Source organism: Acanthopagrus latus, chromosome 17, assembly GCF_904848185.1.
Source record: "Acanthopagrus latus isolate v.2019 chromosome 17, fAcaLat1.1, whole genome shotgun sequence".
Taxonomy (NCBI): domain Eukaryota; kingdom Metazoa; phylum Chordata; class Actinopteri; order Spariformes; family Sparidae; genus Acanthopagrus; species Acanthopagrus latus.
The window spans coordinates 9,722,819-9,743,525 of NC_051055.1; the positions used below are offsets into that span (position 1 = coordinate 9,722,819).

Consider the following 20,707-nt stretch of genomic DNA (forward strand, 5'->3'; position numbering starts at 1 on the left):
TTCTTCCATCCAGGCAGTATCCTGTCATGCAGTTCCAGGAGTTCGACCAGCTCTGGAGCTGACACTGTCAGCGAGCCCAGCCTACACAACACTACAGCAGCCCCATCTCTACCAGACCTTCACCTTCCACTGCCCTCCTCTCTCTTCAGCCACTAATCCTACCCCAGGGGAGGAAGACTGTTTTTCAGACTCCTGGGCTTCTCACTTCCATCTCAGAAACGGTCCGGTGCTCGCTCAGAGAGCCCAGGCCTGTATCTGGGTTCCAGCACGAGCCAGTCCTCCTGGCTGTTCTTCGGTACCTTAGACCGTTTATCCAACCACGACTCTGTGACAGTAGTCTTACACCCTGGGCACCTTTTTATATCACCGCTGGCCGAGCACAGGCAGCAAGTGAGGGCAGCTGTCCACCCAGACGAATCCAAGACCACCCATCATCATGTCAAGTCGACGGAAGGCCTCCACGCCCTGTATGATCCGGCCCGACCAGACCATGGTGGAGCTGGATGATGACACAGAGGACTCACATGTCACTGAGGTAAACACATCAGACGAGCATGTGTTGCTTCTCTATAACAGGTTGAACTTAATGAATAAGGCTTCTGACTTATGTGGGACATAAAACTTTTAAAATTATTTTATAATTTCCTTTGATAGTTTTGTTCAACACACCGAACCTGGTCATTTGTCGTTGATAACAGAGTTTCTACTTTGTGATTAACTTTTCACATTAACTTTTCATTTTCATTCTTTCTCATGCATTTTCTTGAATTTATGTGTATTTTGGTGTTTGTGTACTGGCTTCCAAAAAGCTGACATTCAAATGAATATGTTATGCTGATCTTACATGCTGATAAGAGAAGATTTTAGTTATGTGCATGGGGCATAAGTCACTTCATCATTTTGTGTGTTTTGAAGTTTACATGATTGAAAATGCTGTTGCCTTTTAATCTGAAATCTGCCATCTTCTTCTATCAGACACTGACCGAAAACCATACCGAGGAAGCACCTATGGAAACGGACATTTTGGCAGAGACAGAGCCTCCTGTGGAACTGGACCCTCCCACCGCTCCAGACAAACCAGCTGCCGACCCTCCAGACCTTTCCAAGCCTCAGCGTAGGCAGCAGGGCGGATACGAGTGTAAATACTGCCCCTTCTCCACACAGAACCTCAACACTTTCAAGGAACACGTGGACGCCAACCACCCCAACGTCATCCTCAACCCCTTATACCTGTGCGCCGTCTGCAATTTCAACACAAAGAAGTTCGACAACTTGACGGAACACAACGAGAGGTGTCACCCGGGCGAGAGCAACTTTAAGTTCAAGCGCATCAAAATGAACAATCAGACAATCTTGGAGCAGACAATAGAGGGCTTCAGTAACAGTGCAGTCATTTACAACACTTCCAGCACCATTTCTGGCAAAGGGGACGAACTAGGCACGCTGCCACTCAGCAAACCCACCACAGTTAAGATTGGTAAACCAAAAGTAATGTTGTCGGATAATAAACGGACAGAGTTGGGTAAACTGGCCCCAGATCTGGCCAAGAAACCGATCACCGCGCTCAATGTGAACGGGACAGTCATCATCCCGGAGTCGACTCTACTAAAAGCAGACGGCCTTTCTCACATCATGCCTTCCCTACAGCGGCCTCTGAACTACACCCAGGTAGGACTTACAGGGGCCCACGACATTGGAAAATACACTAGTTTGCCTTTTTATGCCAAGAGTTGGATGAGATAATTGATACTACTCTCAGGCCTGTCAGTTAAATATGAGGTCAGAGCCAGCACACAATTAGCTTAGCTTCCAAAAAGGGCTGGAAGCACGGTGAAAACTGCTAACCTAGCTCTGCTCAGAGGCAGCAAAATACCCCTACTACCACCTCTAAAGCTCACTACTAACACATGAGCTCAGGTTTGTTTAATTAGTACTAATTAATACTTGTTGTTTGTGTTGTGCGGATTAAACAAAATATAGCATGTTCCATAATGACGTTTCTAGGTGGGTAGTAAGCATTTTCTTAACCTTTTGGAAAGAGCTAAGCTTGTTGTCACCCCCTGCTTCCAACCTTCAAGCTAAGCTAACTTAACTATCTCCTGGCTCTAGCCCCATATTTAGCTTACAAACATAAGAGTGGTTTTCTCATGTTACTCATGACAAAAATCCAAATATCCAGTAAGTCAAAGTAGTCCTTGAAATCCTGACACTGCATTAAAAGTAAGTAAAGGTGCAATGTGTGACAGTGTTAGCTGAAATAAGTTAAAATTATCAACAGAACTTGAAAAAACAGTTGTGATGTTATGTCATCCATCTTTTGAGTTCCAGACATCTACTGAAGTTAGCATGCTAGACAGCTAGCCCCTGCCGGCTAATGCCAGCTACAGTTAGCAGCATTTAGCACACACTCTGCTGATATGCTGCCTCCGGTCTCTCTGATTATGACAGGTGGTCAATTCTTGCACATTGCACGTTTTTACATTTTTTTGCAGGTGATGCTGTATTTTTTCAGCCTGTACCTTCCTTATAATTTCTTAGGAAGGTTCCTGAAAGAATTATGTAATTAAATGCTAATTATAAGGGAAAAAGAGATGGTGTTCCACATGGTGTACTTCAATTAGTTAATCCCACTTAATTGTCAGTGTGAACCAGAGTCTGTTAAGTCAGTGCACATCAGCTCAGCAAAATGTAAGAATGAGAAGTTTGGAATTAATATTTACTTTTTTTTTTTAAATTTTTTTAATTTTAATTTATTTTTTACCAAGACAGTTTAAATTTCCTTGTAATTGGTGCTGAATTACACAGTTCTTTTCGTCTTCTTTTCCAAGGACATTGTTTGGAAATCACAGACCCAGTTGAAAGTGTTTACCATTTGCTTTTTTGTTAACACAAGAACTGAAAAGTCATTGAATCATATCACCTCAGGTGCCGAAGATCGCAGTGCCCCTCAACACAACCAAATACAACCCTTCGCTGGATGACAACCTGACGCTCATCTCTTCCTTCAACAAGTTCCCCTACCCGACACAAGCCGAGCTCTCCTGGCTCACCGCGGCCTCAAAACATCCAGAGGAGCAAATCAAAGTCTGGTTCACCACACAGAGGCTCAAACAGGGCATTAGCTGGTCTCCTGAGGAGGTAGGAATTATAGTCCATAAAAACATTTAAAGCACTCCTTCAGCTCCCTCAAGTGTGGTTTTAATGTGGTTTACCTTCTCAAAGAAGGCATCAGCTGGTTTCTAAAGACTAAAAATAATAATGGTTCTAGAGAATGTATTTTCTGGCACCTTGTGTTTTGAAATGCTCTTCATTTACTTACATTCAGATTCCAAATAATGGGAATGATAAGCCTGGGCTGTATATTAGGTTTGCCCTAATCATGTTACTCCAGTAGTGATTATAGCTCAGAGCACAAGTGCACTAATTGTCTATTGTTATACCCACTGATCAGGTTGTGGGCTCTTGTTTGATTACTGATTTATGTTGCTAAATTACACATAAATAATTTATCACTTATTTCACTTTGCATTACCAAACAAGAAAAAAATACAATGTTAATTGTTAAAAATGATGCCGCATTCTCCATTTTGAAGCAGGAAATTTCAGCCTGTTTATTTATCTGGTTTAATTACTAATGGTCATGATGTTAAGAAGATGAAGAGGTGTACAATAATTTTGGTAGTCATTTCATCCAAAACAGCTTGGCAGTAATACATACACTGAGCGAAGATGTAAGCGTTTTTAGGAATTTTATTTATATGTAAAATGTGCTTTCCTTCTGTGACAGGTGGAGGAAGCCAGGAAGAAAATGTTCAACGGGACAATCTCCTCTGTGCCTCAGACCTTCGTGGTAGCTCCTCAGCTCAACTCCCAGTCATCCACCAACCTGTCTGCCTCCACTGCAGCATCCAAAAGTCTGCAGCAGGCAGCCTCGGTCCTGCAGTCCCTCCCCTGCCAGCTCCTGGGACAGACCAGCCTGGTGCTCACTCCTGTAGCGAACGGCTCCACCGTCACTTGTGCACCGATCGCTCTCACCATGACTAACCAGGTACAAAACGTCTGGGCAGAAGTGTTTGACAAATGTACGTCCAGCTGTGGGCCACAAAATTGACTTGTGCCAAGGTTATTAGTTTGAATCCTGCAACGATTCCCTCTCTTACACTCTAAAAGGGATAGATATGTCTCACTTCTCTTCATGTGAATGTTGATATGAAACTGCAATTTGCCAGAGAAGTATGGAAGACAAATTCAGGAGTTCAGGCAGTTGTGAGAAATAGATCGATTCTTAAAGGACCACTGAGTTCATTGCTCAAGGACTTTTTATCGGTATTTAAAATCCAACAGAGGCCCGTCCCTATTGTATTGATTTGTAATCAAATGGAATCCACGTCATGAACAATCATATCTTCATATAAACCAATTAGATGTAACAAAAAAATAAGTGAGACAAAAAATAAGATACAATTAATTTCAAAAATCAAACAAATGATTTAGAAAATAAACTGTATAAAATGTATAATAAGAAAAACCTACAAAAATTGTAATGACATTTTAAAACAAGTAAATACGCACACTGTACATAATATGGGGTCAGTACTACAAAACTACAATATCACTGGCATCCATTTTTTCTATATACAGTTGGTTAAAAACGTCTCAGAGAATGTAAAAAGTCTTCAATCCATTTGGTAAAAGTTGAAGGCAACCATTCCTTCCATTTAAGGCAACATTATGTAGAAATTGGCATTTTGTGTGATTTGGCGCCCCCCAGAGTTTCTGAGTACAAATCTTAGATCTGTAACAATTTGCCAGACGTAATGAAAGTGCTAACTACAAACAAAACTCATTACATTACATACCTATCACATTAAGTGATATGGGAGCAGAGTGGCTGTGACAGAGACACCATTCACCCTGTTACAAGACACTGTACCATCTAAATGACTTGGAAGCCGTTTTGATGTAAAACAAAGTTGCATAGTGTCGCTTTAAGTAAAATAAGTCAACTGACTATATGAGATGCAAAAACTTGTGTCATATTTTTGTGTAGTTTATTTTGTCAAATCTTCCACCATGTCTACCACAGGTGGCCCAGTCGCTCAAACGGCCTCTGGCTTCCCCCGTGATCGCAACGGAGAGCAAACGACCCTCCATCATCCAAACGATCTCGGCACCCATGGCAACATCCAAGCTGGTGTCACCCAAACTGCTGAGTTTTACCGTTGACCCCAATAAGACAGCTGAGCAGCTGTCAGTGCTAAGGTCCAGCTACACACAGTGTCCTTTCCCTGAGGAAGATGAGGTAAGAATAAGTGAGTGAAATGACGTTATTTGTGCCAGTGAGATTTTTGGAGCTGCTTTTACTTTCTAATTTAGTGCTACCGGCTTTTTTTTTTTTTTTTTAAGCACACTGCTGTCATTGATGAACACCCACGCTAAGTGTTTCATTTTATGTTGCATCTTGTCATGTGATAGATCTACAGACTGATAGAGACCACCGGGCTCTCCAGAGGAGAGATAAAGAAGTGGTTCAGTGAACAGAGGCTCCTTAATCTCAAAGGTATGTGGCGTGAGCAGATATAATGATAAAACCCTTTGGCTGTGATTAATCATGTATCTTTCTGTAGAGTACAATGAGCTGATTTGGTTCTCGGATGTGGTTTTATCTTTCATTCCTTAACCTGAAAAACAAATAATGAGAAAGCGTAAGATCATGGTTAGTAATCTGTTAGTTATTTCTCTGTTTATGCTGTGTCCTTCAGTAACATCAGTAATCTGTCTCCTCTTGAAGGTGTTCCTCAACCTCCAGTTCTGGTGAAAGCAGAGCTGACATCGGCACCCAAAGATGGTCCTGTGAAGAAAGCGGTGCCCACCCAGTTTCCTCTGCTGGAGAGGGTGAAGGGGAAGTCATCAGAGCAGCTGAAGGCGCTGGAGGAAAGTTTCCAGAGGAGTAGCTCTCCAACAGAGGCACATCTAGGTAAAGACTTCTACCAACACGCATGCTAATCAACTTAATGGCATAACATGTCCCCATCTGCTTTAAATGCTTATTGTTATACTGAGAATAGACGGTGAAGGAGAAGACATCTTGGGTTCAGCAGTCACACTTTTGAAGTGAAAAATATTTGCATACTTATAGACTCTGGAGTTTCCTGAGTAGAGAGATGTGTTTTAAAGTGAGACTTGCTCAAGTTTGTGGTATCAATGGATCAGAAAAAAAGACATTTTGAAAGACAACATTGAATTATTTGTATACAGATAAGTAATGAAATATGTCTATGATCACTTTTAGTTTTTTACTTGACATCAGACATTTATACCTGTTAATCATGTGTATATTTTTAACGCTATGTACATTTTTATTTCTATTTTTAATTTAGTATGTGTTTATTTTATTTGTACCATGTAAGCAATGTCAAAGACCAATTTCCATCACCTTGCAGTGGAAAATAAGTTTTAACACTACTTCCAAAGAGCTTTGTGCCTGATGTTGCACACACAGTGAGAATCAGCCGACGAAATTGGCAGTTCATGTTGAAATAACTTAAATAAATCCGGTGGTGTTTTCTTCTATTTATACTACTTCACAGCATGTGACTTAATTTTCTTTCACCCCAAAGGAGCTGCAGGGCTGTCTCTAGTGGGTGCCTGCATGACAGGAATAGCAGAAATGTTTTTAATGAGCCCATTTCTAAGTCCCCTGGAGAGGGACTGAATTCTCAGGTTCCCAAAAAAAAACCCTCCACTTCAAGGTAACGCAGCTCATCTGATCCACTGAACTCTGTTCTCCTGCAGACCAGCTGGCCCAGGAGACCAAGCTGTCCAAGACGGAAGTGGACTGCTGGTTTTCAGAGCGCCGGGGGCTGAGGGACAATATGGAGAAGGCTTTGCTCACCATGGCTTCAAAGAGCACGGAGGACAGGGTGGAGCGGCCGGGAGCACTTCTCAACGGGGCCTCGCATCACCGGGAGCAGGACGGGAAATCTCTACACTCTTCCCCTCATCCTCCTATCCTCTCTTCTTCCTCCTCCTCCTCATCCCCTCCTGTGCTTGCGGCGTCCTCCCCCCATCCGCCAACCCTCTCCGCTTCAGCGTCGCCTCCCATCCTCACATCGTCCTCCTCCTCTTCTCCCCATCCTCCCATCCTGTCAGCCTCCACGAGCCCGGCCCCCATCAGCAGCCGCTCCCTCGGCCTGCTCAGAGAGGTGAGGATAGCTGATGAAAACATGTCAACACCAGCTCTGATTAAAAGTATTCAAATATGACACCAGTTAGAACGTTAATCCAAGCTATAATGACATAAAGATGAACATTGTTTTAATTGCTGATGGGCTGTTTAAGGATATCGGGACATTAATGAGTTGTGAATTTAAAGAGACTAGTTGATGAGATGGCACCTTTTTTTAATACAGTCTGAAGTGAGGTGTTGTGTGAAATAGATTTATCTTGAAGGTATTGTGGAGGAAAATCTGTGTGATTGACACTACATGATGAAATGTGCTGATACTTTAATATTAGAAGTGAGATAAGAAGACAGGAAGACTACAAGGTCAGATCTGACAGACTGAAGAGACGGAGCTGCAGTTGTGTTTGCGTCTAGGAAACTGCAGCATCCCATAGGATTACAGAGCCTATAAATGGAACATATATCCATGAGATATCTGGTTTTATGCTCTGTAACACATTTCACAGGCACAGGCTGTCAGTTAATGATGACCCATATATTTCAGCTACTGATGGCTCATTTAAAAATCTGCCAAAAAAACAGTCCATTAGCCATATATTAAGCTGTCAACAAAGCCGATGTATTTATCATACCACCCACATGAAGCATAAAGGTAAATGTGTAGGATTGTAAACATAATTCTCAACTGAATCATTACAGTGACAGTCAGCTACTCTTCCCTGACCTTCATCTCTGTTTTAGTGCCAGAGGGAGTTTGGCGAGAATTGAGAAATTGGCGCAAAAAAAAGAAAGTAAAAGAGACAACTGTTTTAATCACGTCGTAGTTTGATCATTAAGATTCTACTCAGGAGGGAAGAAATGTAATAAAGCGCTCACAAACTTGGACCAAGTATTTCTAAAGTCACGCATTGTAAGGCTGTCATTCATTGAGATTATCACTACTGTGCAAGTATTAGGAAAATGCATTTTAAGTTTGAAATGATTCATAAAAATGACACCTGAGCTTTATACTATTTCATTACTGGTTTGTTGTAAGTAGAACTTGAGCAGAGAGGGAACTTTAATTGCTTCACATACTACTGGGTAGCTCATGAGATGTTATGTACTAGGGTTGAGGGTGAAACATACTGATAGAGGAATTAAATTGAATGTAACTCGGTGTGTCCCCTCAGTTTCCATACTGCAGATACTGTAGTCACCACTGCTTTGCTGCTGTCGCTCTGAACCACTGAACTCGCACCAGCCGAGAAAACTGTCTCCCATCATCATCGACATACATCCCATTGTTCAGTATTAAAGAGTCTTCTGCACACATGTCCTTAACTTAACTGTGTTCATCTTCACTAGCTTGAAACAAAGTTAGCAGGGTAGCTATACTGAGGACGCTAAGCTCAGAAAACGCAAATAACAACGGCACAGCCATCAATGTAAAAAAATGTCAAGGATTCTCCTAACTGGGCAGGTTTGATAATGGACGGGAGACATGGAGACAGTACATTAGTGCATTGAGCAGCAACAATCTTCTTTTCATTTTCTCTCCCACGTCATTAACATCAACAACAGCCTTACAGAAGCTTTTTAGAGGACGCACTGCCACTACTACCGTTCTCTCTGAAGCTGCTAAATAAGCATAGATGAATAAAAAATACAATATTACCTCTGAATTGAGTATAAGTAGAACATAGAACTTAATGCAAATGTTCAATTTAAGAGCATTTACCTCAAATTTTACTTGAGTGCAGTATCAGTGAGTTTTTGAAAATTTCACCTCAACATCAATCACACGATGAGGACTCCCTTTTATGGCAATCCTTCCAATAGTTAAGATGTTCATTTGTCTGGACCAAAGGGATGAATCAACCAACATTGCTGTCCCCTGAGTTTAATGCGTGATCTTTGACTTTCCCCAATACATCTTTGATTTTGGAGTTTGTTTATAATACAGGCAGAATAAAGTATGTTGTTGTTAGTGGACTTAACCTATTTTTCCATTGTTTCAAATGTTCATGTTTCATTACATAATCTGTCTCAACAGATGTTCTGTCGGACTCAATGGCCATCTCCTGAGGAGTACAGCCAGCTGGAGGTCCAGACAAGCCTGGGACGCACAGACATTGTGCGTTGGTTCAAGGACCATCGCTCGGCCCTGAAGAACGGTGAAACTCTGGACTGGATGGAAAACCAAAACCTTGCAGAGCAGCAGAAAGCGGGCCAGGAGCAGAACGGCCAGAGCTCTGAGAAAAACCAGAGTGTTTCCTTAGAAGTCAAGGCTGTGACAGGTGAGTTTTAGAGGAGAATACAGAGGAGGGTTTGGTTTCAAGTCATCTGAAGTGTTTCATCCCCTTGTTTGACTTTATGCTTTCTCTGTTGTTGTTTTTAACACTACAGCCGTTGCTGCAGTGGATGAGACCGCAGAGAACGCAGCCGCTGTAACAGAGCACTCCAAGCTGTCCGACCAAGACAAAGTCCAGTGGTTGACTGACAGATTAGCCCACAGTGTGACGGACTTGAGCCGGACCAGACCGGACCAGACCGGCTCTGGTACTGCTGACAAAGGGAGGTGGGTGGAGAGAAGGGAAACAGATCTTTTATCCTATATTTATATTTTCTGGTGTGCTCAGCCGGTATTAGGTTTTTTTAAAGGAATATCTGAGGAGTTATTTTAAGGTTTTTTGTGAAACAGTCTAAAAATACAGAACTGTATGGGCATCGCCATTTGTGGATGCTGAATTAATTCATTCTTTGCAGTTGTTATATGTTGCAGCAGCTAGATTTACATTTCACATAGCCATTCAATAAAGCTCATACTCTGATTTCTGTTTCTGGTTCCCGGAATTAGTCTGTGTTTGAACTTGTCACCTGTCTGTTTCCTTTGCCAGGTGGGTAAAGGTGACTGTGGCAGTGGGGGAGGAGAGTGAGGAAGCAGTGGAAAGACAAAGGCTGGCAACAGACACTGAAGTGCTGACCTTGGAGCAACCTGGGAGGGTCACTGGTTGATGGTAGGTCCAACTGGTGAGAAAACCTGTATGTGATTTTTATGGGTCAGTGTGTTGGGAAATAAAGGAAAAGTCTAATATTTTCACCTGGAATAAAAGCATTAATCAGTTGTTGTTTTTTTTCTTTTCTAAAAGTGACACAGCAAACTATTGCCTAATACAAACAGCACCATTAGCCTTGCGTTGCATTAGTGGACACCTGATGACTGTCCAGAGAAACATGTCTGGCTCTTTATCCTGCTAATCACTTCACTCTTTTCACAAGCTGAGATCGTCTGTGGTTTGATGCTGGTAAACTAAAACGATAAACTTGCAGATCACAAAACTGAAACAATGAGCTTAAAAATACTAAAATGCTGCAGAGTCGAGGAGTAATTCCGTATGGCTTCATCCCAGCATTTCATTTACTCATGAAACCATGTATTACTGCTGCTGTAACATCAGTAATAAAGATTTTACTGCATCTACACCAATCTCAAAAGGGTTCATTGTAGGTGAAGAAAAGTAGAAAATGGCTGCGTTTGCACAGGCTGTCTTTCACTCAGTGCATGCTGGGATAAAATCCAGCCCTCTCTGACCCCTGAAAGAGAACAATTGGTGTTAGAAAATGGATGGATGGAGGTTGGAGATGGATTTTGAAAGGGGTCACTGTGTGACTCGAATAAACAGATAAATAAATGATGTACTGGTCCTTTAAGATGCCACAGCTGCAGTCTCCAGCTACCCAGGAAGTTATTAGGGTGTAATTACCTCTGATTGGTCCTTCAAAAAGATGGCATACTGGGATGGCAGGATGATATTTAGACCACACCATCATTAGCAATGGAGATGTAGAGAGACACGCACACACAGACACACATACAGTGTTAGTGTCCCAGTAAGGCAGAACAAAAGTGGTGGTGTTACATTTAGTGACTAGTTATATCATAATAATTTCCGCTTTTGTACTCACATCATGTGCATAATACCCTGTTTGTGTCAGCTGATGATATTTCTCTTTAAACAATGCTATGGAACAATGACATCAACAAATTATTTGAAACAGTGATTTTTACTTGAAAGATGTTTTTCTGCTGGTTTGTTAATTTTCATCGCGTTTCTGTCTCATTCCGTTCCAGGTCGAGTAAATCCATGACTGCTGAGTCACCGACCGTAAGGCAACGACTCATGATGACCAAACTTGGAGCGAGTGATGTAACTGTCTGCCTGTGATGTCATCACTAAGCGCCGGGTACTGACTTTGTTGTTCCACAGTTGAAGCACTGATGTGTGGAGCAGATGCTGACATTAAGAGGAGTGCCAAAGCTGGACTTGATGCATTGTTCTTACTACTACTACACTTTTTTTTTTTTTAAAGAAGCACCCATGTAAATATTTTTCTGTATTACAAAAAGTTTGTACAGTTTTACCGGGAAGGCGAGTTTTGTTACATTTTTAAAAAAGTCTGACACTTGCCCCAAAACTTGGAATGTTTCTTTTGTTGTTGTTTTAAGCTCAAAGTGTATGATAGTCTGTTATTTGCTGAAAATCAGCCCTATTTTTTTGAAAATCATACCTGCGCACTACTCATTATGAGTAGCCTTTGATGGCACTTGCTTATAGTGGTAGCGATAGATATCCAACGCTAAGGCCACTTCATTTCTGGAACTGTTGGAAACGGTAACTTTTCCTTTTTTTTTTCTCCTGCTGCATCACCTTGACTCACCCTCACAGAACTACACTGAAGGTGTTTGAGGGGCAGTTAGAAGGAGCAATCTGAACACAGATCATCCTCACTGCTGGGAGGAGAGAGTAAACACAAACAAACCTGAAAAACCGCATTAGGGCGACGGAATGAATAAATGCACTGTACGGCCCAGCTTCCAGCATCTTTTCTAATCAGCTGGTTCTTGCATCAGCACCTGAGGCATGTTTAAACGGCACAGAATGTTCCTTTTTCCTGATATAGAATTGATTAATGACAGAGAAGAGAGTGGAGTGTCTGTGTGCACCACGCTGCCTTTTCAGCTCTCTTCATCTGACATTTGCTGTCTGGGTACAGTACAGACCAGCGAAGACAACTTCAGCATTTCACTTCTTTGTTTGAAAAACTTGAAATATTCTTGACTGAACTTGCCACGAACAGTTTGGCGAAAGTGTTCTCACGCATGACAAAATAACTCGAGGTCCTTTAGTTGAGTCGTTTCCAATATCCACTTTTGATCAGCTGTGATCTGTGAGCACATCTGTCTTCTCTCCAGGCTTTCTGTCCTTCTACATAAAGCCGGACTGGGTTTAGTTGATTTCTGTACAGTCAGTTCAGAACACCTGAAACACATCTCAGTCACAGAAATGAATGATCAAGCCTGTGCTGTGCAACACGAGCTGCTTGCATGTGCTTCAGAATTTCAATTTCTCACGACTGATTTTCCAACAATGATTTAAAGGGATATCTGTGATTGTTGGTGCAAACTGCAACAAAACAGTTAAGTTGAACCGTCATATTAAACTGGTTGAATGGCAGGCGTGTGGCTGTTTGCTGGCTGAATGTCTGTCGCTTCTGCTGCTGCTTTAGTTTCATGTTCGGATGAGTATCTGGGATACTGTACATTTGGTTGGCTAGGATGGAAAACCGCTTGCATTTTCATTTTCTACTTTTAAGTCTGCTGTAACTCAATAAATGCACAACCAACCGTAAAACCAGACTCTGTGTTCCAGCGTTGATTCTGTGCATCAGTTTGGAGGAGGTACGGGGAGCATGGTGAAGATTAATAGTTTATTTCAGTACAAAATGTGTTCGGAACAACTTTAAAAACCCTAAGCCGCACAGTGAGGAGTTAAACATGAAGAGAAAAATCTTGTAGACTGTTAGTCTGAGTTTGGCTAAACTTGACAGGGTAATTTCTGCATCTTTAAAGGGGCACTATGTAGTTTTCAAAAAAAAAAATCTAACTCAGAATTTAAGTATTAACAATCTAAATGAGGTAATAATACAAATTCAGAAATATTTTACCATAATTGAATATGCAAGCTGTTTTAAAGAGAAAATAAGGTCCCTAGATCACTGTATGAACGACAAGGTGGCCAACCCTAACCTCTCTATCTATCTATCTCTATATCTATATATCTATAGATAGATAGATAGAGATATATAGATAGAGATATATATCTATAGATAGATATCCATAGATAGATAGATATATAGATATAGATATATAGAGATAGATAGATTAGATATATAGATAATGAAATTGTGTTGTCCTCGAGGGTCAATTTGTTTAGGCATAATGAAATCAATGAACCTTTCTAACTAAAATAAAACTGTTAAAAAAACGAATTTAAATAATAAAAATTGTCAGATTCATAAAGAATACTGTCGCCTTAATTGTGTACTATACCTACAGTCAGTGATACTCAACCAGCCACACTAGCACGTAACTGGCTGAGATCGGCTGACTTTCGAGAAACATTGACACACACTGACACTCACTTGTCCTTTCAATAAACAACTGTTATATTTACAAAAAAAAGAAAAATCCCATCTTCACCTCATGTTGATCAAGATCAGAGTTAAGACAGGTAGATCAAGTCTGTGCCACAGATGCTTAAACATTTTACACCATGTATATTCAGACCTGGATACAGTGCTCTCTAAATAGCTTTGCCCTATCTTGTGCAGAGGGGTGGCAGAGCACACACTCCCAGTGCATCGGTAATTACAATGTAATCTGATATGGCATCACAGAGAGGGAGAGAGAGGACGGGAACACAAGAATCAAAATCAACAGCGTGCTGGGGTGCAGCTGCAACATCTCTTGTCTCGACAGTCCAATGGCAGAGTGTGGAGAGAGGGCGGCAGGGAACAGGGTGAGGAGAGGAGAAGAAAAAGAGGAAGAAATGGGGAGGGGAAGAAGAATCATCACATAAAAAAAAAATCTTTTTATTCTTATTTTCTTCTATCTGCTTCACACTGAAACATCCGCAGCAGAATGAATAGTAGAGCTGAGCCTAAAGTCAGAGTCTGAGTCCTGCTATGAGGTGTGGCTTTCATTAAGATGCATGCTTTCTCACATTTATTCCTGCCGTATCCTTTTAAAACTAAACAAGAATATGAATTAAGACAAGGTCTGACAGGAAAGAATGTGAAAAAGCAAGCATTTTAACCTGGAACATCAATTGCATGGCCATTTGTTTCTGGGCGCAAAGTATGGGGGAGCATGCCCCTCTCCTTTTGTGTTCTCTCATTCTCCTCCGAGGCGGAAGCCTTGGCCCCAGTTGTAGCGTCCCCCGCCGCCTCCACCTCCTGCCTGCTCCTGGGCAGCTGGTCTCCTGGCAGGAGGAACACCAAAGCCACCCATCCCTCCCCTCCTGTTGGGGAGGTACCGGTACCTGGAGAGAGGAGGATAGACATGTTCAGTGCCTTAGAAACAGGAAAAATTGTGTTGTTTCTTCACTCAGATGTTACACAGATGTGTTTTAAAGATGTGTACACCACATCTTCACCATCCCCAAATTCAGCAAGGAAGTTGGTGAGTTAATTGTTGAAACTAAAAATGGAATGGAGGCCAAAACTAAAAAAACTAAAACTTACAAGATCTCTGGTGTGGAGAGTAAGGAGCGACCTCCAAGGTCCATGGGGTATTTAAACATGAGGAAGTAGTAGAGGTGACCCACCAGGTTCCCTGTTAGTTCATCCACAAAACTGCACAATAATAGCACAGACAAGGAGAAATATTAACATTGCAGAATTTCCAACTCAGAACACTTATATTTACTATATATTGCTTATACCATTCCCTATTCATCTAAATAAACTGGATGTACATTTATGGAGCAGTGTGTTTCAAATATATCTATAAACCAGTATCTCGATTCAGCTAATTAAGTAAAAATTGTCAATAAAATTACTTACGAGCCTCCAATGATGAAGTTGAAGACCAAGATGACCCAAGGTAGGTAATGTGCCTAGGGCAGGGAAACAGAAAATATGAATCCAATTAATACGGCTGTTACTATTATCCTTATGTTGAGTAATAAGAAGGCTGCACAAACAGGGAGCAAAAATGATGCGAAATAATCATCACGTGATGACAGTCCATTCCAAAGACAGATGCTGCTTCATGTGATCTGACAATACTGTGACAGCAAACAAAGAAAAGTATAATTTGTGATGTGATGAGCACTGGTGATAAAACATGAGGTACCTTGAATCGTGTTCCGAACCAGAAGGACACAATGACGTCTTTGTTGATCTGAGCCCAGACGTAAAGCACTGACATGATCAGCGGGATCATCAGCAGCTGATAACAACATGAACAACAATATATGAGTCGACTAAAGCTGCATGATTTTTTTCTATTTTTGCAAGAGAGGAAGCTTTTATAAAAGGTGCAATATGTAAGAATTTGCATTAGAATTATCAACAGAATGTGAGGAAACAGCAGTTTTGACATTATGTCAAAGATGTCTGTATTGTGTTGCAGTGATATATACTGAAGTTAGCAAGCTAACCAGCTAGGCTAGCCCCATTTAACCTCAAGAAATGACAGTCCGATAGTAAACAACAACAACACTCCGCATGTGCTCTGAGCTCCTTATAGGCTTGCTCGCTAGCTGCAGGGTTAACTGAGCTTACTAGCTAACACCAGCTACAGTTAGCAGCACTTAGCGGAGTTGTCTGTGCAGTATGATCTCCTACATATCGCACCTTTAAGTAAGGCTAGTTGAAGTGGCAATCTTGAATTAATTACAGATCAATGATAACTTAAAACAGTTGCTTTGAGGTTTATATACACAGCATACACAGGTCCTAATTAGAGAGAGAGAGAGAGAGAGAGAGAGAGAGAGAGAGAGAGAGAGAGAGAATTCTCACCCGCATGTTCATCAGCATACCGACTATCTACAGCTGGAGTCAAGGACAGCAACCAACACAATCATACTGAAGACCTTGCCTAATCTCCAACAGCTCACATTTATTTCACCCCCTCCCACAGTTGGCCTGTGGTAACAAAAATTGAACACTTGGTTTACATCAGGCTCAAAGAGAACATGATGTTGCCAAAAACACTTCTTATAAACGAGAAACTGTCTGAAATGTGAGACAAGCTGGCAATCAGAGCTGAACTCCTGACAAAACGGCACAGTGTGGCGATGTGGGCCAGGCTGCACTGCTGGTGCTGCATGTGACCTAGATTAGGTTTCTCTGCTCTGCAGGGGTAGACTGACACTGGGCCACTGGCACAGAGCCACCCTGACATGGCACAGTACTGCAGAGAGTGAGAGAGCAAGGTGGAGGAAAGACAGATGAAAGAGTGATACAGAGGGGCAAAGGAAGCAGCCGAGAGCTGGAATCAATGGTGGAGAGGAAAACAGGCAAACCAGGATGTAACCGTAGATGCTGAGGGAATGATTCACTGTAGGTGATTGTATTTAGTGATGCCACTTAAAAAAGGATACAACAACACATATCCAGTTGAAGATGAGCATGAACACATAGTCCGCAGGTCTGCCATCAAACAACCCTGGAGGAAAATACCAAGACAAAGATCAACATTGACATAATGAGCATCAGTGTGTGTGTGAGAATGAGTGTGTATAAAAGCCACTGAGGCCAACAGGCTCACCTGTCTCCAGCCGAGAGGAGTAGTGGTAGAGGAAATAGAGGTTGACCAGGTACAGAAACCCAGTTGGGAAATAAAAGGTGGCCGTCACAAGTCTCCAGATCTGAAACAAACAGATGAGACACGAGTCAGACAGAAATGTGGGAAGACATGAACACAGCAGTGTTTGTTCGCACATCCAGGCTTTCAAGGCCGCGCTTGGAACACACATGAAGTCTCATGTGGATTGTAAAGGAAAAACTTCTAACAGTGAGACAGCGGCAGCCGACAGCTGGTGTTCCTCAGAAGAGTCTGTTAACTCGCTATCAGAATTAAAGCTTTTGTCTGATGTCAACAGACGTCACATCAATACAGCATTTAAGAGGTGAAGTGAGAAGTCATGAGCATATTATATTTAATCTTAATCAAGGGGATAATACCATGAAACAATTAAAATGTCCAACACTGAAGTGAAATATATTGTGGCTGTGCCTTGGTTATAACTACATATGCTGAATAATCTTTATGGGTTTTAGTACAATAAAATTAATGCTGTTATTAAGTTTGAGATTAATTCATTACTCACTCAAAAGAATATCAAACTGCAACAAACTAGTCTGATTCGAGCCACTCATACCCGACGGCGGCCCCACACTTTCTGATAGGCATTGTTTACTATCTTCCTTCTGTTTGTTTTTTTTAACCCACTGACCAAAATCAATTCAATGAAAGTGTGTTTAAGAGTTTAAATAATAATTACAATTTAATAAATGATTAAAATAATTTTGAACTGCAGAAATACATGCAAAATTCCTAGATATTTACAACAACTGACTCAGTATTCATTATTATTTATTGATATTGCCCATATTTCCACAATAGGTGGATCTGAACATTTATAGCATTTGAATTTGAAGTGAACCTCCCCCCGTGGTAATCTTAAAAAATGAACTTGTATCCACAAGAGGATCGGATAATAATTCATACCATCCGTGGTGACTTTTAAACAGAACATCTTCAAAACTTGAAAGGTCCATAAAGGATAATCAGCAGCTTATAATACTGCACTGACTTACCACTTGCTTATAACAATATTAATCCTGGTTTTCACCTATTTTTCCCTCAAAGATTAACAGCCTATAGAGTATGTAACAGGGTAGGGATTTAATTTCGCATTCAGTTGCCAAGCGACAAAATACACCTCTGAGTAAATAGAGTAATTATTATAATATAATAATATCTGCCTCTGTTTCTCAGAGATATCAGTAACCTATGGCGACTGTCACACCTGCTTGCTCTCTGGCAGGTTAAACAGTACAGTCATGTAACACTACAGAAAGGCTGATGATTGGTCCAACAAACAGTGGTGCAAGAAGTACTCAAACCCTTTACTCACGCAAATGTAATGCCACTGCATGAACGATCCAAGTCCAATATAATGTTCTGTCCTACGTTCAAAATCTTCCCTCAGTGAAAAGACACAGGTATTAAGAGACAAATGCACATAAGTGTAGGTCATTCTGCCATTATACTCACAAGTGTAACTTGTATATGTTATGAATTATCATATATATTATTATTACTGTATTAATGTATTATTGCTATTGCGGAGGAAGCATTTCACTACAGTGGCTGGTGAACGTGGAGCGTATTTTAAATAGTTCATACTGTTACTATCCATCCAATCTAAACATCTTTAGGTAAAAATGAAGTCTTATTCTTTAAAAAAAATAAATAAATAAAAAATAGACATAGGTGCAAAACAAAATTAAAATGTAGTGACATTAATAGTAACATTCCCTCTTAAGTACAAGTACCTCAGTGTAACCTTTCACCACTGCAGGTTGAGAGGTTGCAGGGACTATTTTTGGTCCGAGGTAGGTCTTTCACGATACATATTCATACATCCCCCCTCCTCATCACTGTTGTTAACCTGGTAGAGAAGCTTGCCGCCAGCGGCGGATTGATATAAAGTAAAAACGCTGCCTGAGGTGCTCTTTGCTAACGAGGAGAATCCTGAATATTTTCCTGTAGTGTGACGTGCACAACAACAAGGTCTGTTTTAATTCAAACCAAATGCCAAAAGGACAGTGTTTTGGCAATGATAACATTTGTGGTTACCAATATGTTTTTAATATTTCTGGCACTTATGTTAAAGGTAAACCTTATTCCAGTATTGCAAAATTAAGTAGCATTGTGACAGCATCCGGAAGTCGTAACCTGCTGCGTAGCGCCCTCTCATTGGCTATCACACAGCTCAGGCCTGCTGAGTGAGCCTTGCTAGCTGCTTGCTAACTCACCGACCACATCGAAAACACAACAACCACACAGTTTATCAGCCTCTGCATCGCACAAAGCTGAAACAGTCAGTGATAACTTACATGAAATCGGTTGATGACCAGCTCCGGAAACAACAAAAGGTTCCTGATATCTACCAGTCGTAGTACCCCAATCAGGGGAAAGGCAACCGAGGCAGTGAACCAGGACCGGGTGATCAAAGGGATGCTTTTATACCAGTCTCCGATATCTGACATCTTTCCATACAATTACTGTCGAGTTTTAAACCTGAAAGAAGAGCTCCTCTTTAAAACTTAACCAACGTCCCCCCCAAAACCGCGACCCCTCGCTGTCCTAATGTGAGAAATGTTTCACTGCTAAGTTTAAATGACGTGGCTAATCAGAGGGAGCTAGCTTAAAAAGTACCGAAAACAGAGCAGATACATCCGGTTCAGCTTTTCAAAGTAAAACCAAACGAGCTTAAATTATTGGAATTACTGATTTTAATGATAATAGAAAGCTGTTCCAGAGCAAACATAAATAAATCAGTGCAAAAGGCATCTGCTTGCAACGAATACATTGAATCTGAACATATAGATATATAGGGAATCAAATAATGTTTCTGTTCAAAGAAAATCAAAGCAAAACTACACATGTATTCATTTGTTTTTTATTCATTCATTTATTTATTTATATTACTGGTTTATAACATGCTCTTAGTTTGAAGGCAAAATGTTAGAAAGGATGTATTTTCACACACTCACACCAACATGTTTTGGTTTTGCTTTGTGTTTTTATTGTACTTCCTGAGAAATTTGCACACGCTGATAGTTGACCATCCACAGGCAGCCAGCTACAGAAAGAGGCGTGCCAACACTTGTGGCCAACCGTGAAGAGTAGTAAAGCCAAAGAAGCAGATGAACAGGATGGAAGAGTGTCTGGCTGGCAGCCCGCGTCTCTAAGAAACATTACTGAGAAACATTATTAATACTTCCTATTGTGGAAGTAGCATTTTACTTCGGTGGCTGGTGAACGTGGAGCTTATTTTAAATTCTTCATAATGTTACTATCCATCCAATCTAAACATCTTTAGGTAAAAATAAAGTCTTGATCTTATTTTTTTTTAAGTACACATACATAGCTGCAAAATAAAATTACAATGTGGTGACATTAATAGTAACATTTTTTTAGTGTAACCTTTCACTACTGCAGCGTCTTGTTATTTGAAGGTTACTGATTTGATTCCCCTGATCTGCATTCCAAAGTGTCTTTGGGTCAGATACTGAACCCCAAACAGCTCCTAATGTGCTGCTCGGCACTTTGCATGGGTGTATGTCATCATATGTATGTATGTATGTATGTATGTATGTATGTATGTATGTATGTATGTATGTATGAATTACTGTAAGTCACCTAGGACAAAAGCATCTAAAAAATGTCCTAAATGAAAGTAAATGTATTATATCAGCAATGTTTGACCTAGTCTGATGACGCACAGCAGTGAGTCTGAGCGAACGTTTACTTCTTTTAGTGACATAAGTTTTGATTGGTATCTTTTTCATAGATGAATTAGTGAGGAGGATATTCATTTGGAGGAATACATGCAAAACTGCTAAATATCTAGAGATACCAACTGAGTATTTATTAATATTTACTGATACTGTCCATAT

The 20,707-nt window shown here is 40.9% G+C and overlaps 2 protein-coding genes across 3 annotated transcripts in view; one reads left to right on the forward strand and one right to left on the reverse strand.

Annotated features, from left to right (window-relative positions):
- Window positions 1–12,866, forward strand: part of LOC119006060 (zinc fingers and homeoboxes protein 2-like) — a 30,333-nt gene extending 17,467 nt beyond the window's left edge. For both annotated transcript variants that reach the window (XM_037074397.1, XM_037074396.1), the window contains exons 2-13: window positions 14–535; window positions 976–1,668; window positions 2,926–3,138; window positions 3,788–4,048; window positions 5,087–5,302; window positions 5,476–5,560; window positions 5,792–5,977; window positions 6,796–7,205; window positions 9,222–9,465; window positions 9,575–9,746; window positions 10,066–10,185; window positions 11,301–12,866. In XM_037074397.1, the coding sequence (XP_036930292.1) occupies window positions 437–535; window positions 976–1,668; window positions 2,926–3,138; window positions 3,788–4,048; window positions 5,087–5,302; window positions 5,476–5,560; window positions 5,792–5,977; window positions 6,796–7,205; window positions 9,222–9,465; window positions 9,575–9,746; window positions 10,066–10,183 (2,697 nt within the window). In that variant the 5' untranslated portion in view covers window positions 14–436 and the 3' untranslated portion in view covers window positions 10,184–10,185; window positions 11,301–12,866. The remainder of the gene's footprint in view (window positions 1–13; window positions 536–975; window positions 1,669–2,925; window positions 3,139–3,787; window positions 4,049–5,086; window positions 5,303–5,475; window positions 5,561–5,791; window positions 5,978–6,795; window positions 7,206–9,221; window positions 9,466–9,574; window positions 9,747–10,065; window positions 10,186–11,300) is intronic.
- Window positions 12,867–13,651: 785 nt separating this feature from the next.
- derl1 (derlin 1) lies at window positions 13,652–19,469 on the reverse strand. The gene is made up of 8 exons (XM_037074400.1): window positions 19,142–19,469; window positions 16,785–16,884; window positions 16,618–16,682; window positions 16,034–16,060; window positions 15,366–15,461; window positions 15,074–15,126; window positions 14,753–14,863; window positions 13,652–14,550 (listed from the first exon to the last, which is right to left on the reverse strand). Exons 1-8 carry the CDS (start codon window positions 19,292–19,294, stop codon window positions 14,403–14,405), a joined length of 753 nt encoding a protein of 250 aa, XP_036930295.1. The 5' UTR covers window positions 19,295–19,469; the 3' UTR covers window positions 13,652–14,402.
- Between the last annotated feature and the right edge of the window lie 1,238 nt (window positions 19,470–20,707).

Bases quoted from the DNA above. Each gene is read 5' to 3' on its own strand.
- derl1 (XM_037074400.1), bottom strand. From the start codon at position 19,294: ATGTCAGATATCGGAGACTGGTATAAAAGCATCCCTTTGATCACCCGG. The intron at 16,885-19,141 runs GTAAGTTATCAC...TGTTTGTTTCAG, and splicing joins TGGTCATCAACCGATTTCAT to ATCTGGAGACTTGTGACGGC. The intron at 14,551-14,752 runs GTAAGTTTTAGT...TCCTCTCTCCAG, and splicing joins CTCTCCACACCAGAGATCTT to GTACCGGTACCTCCCCAACA.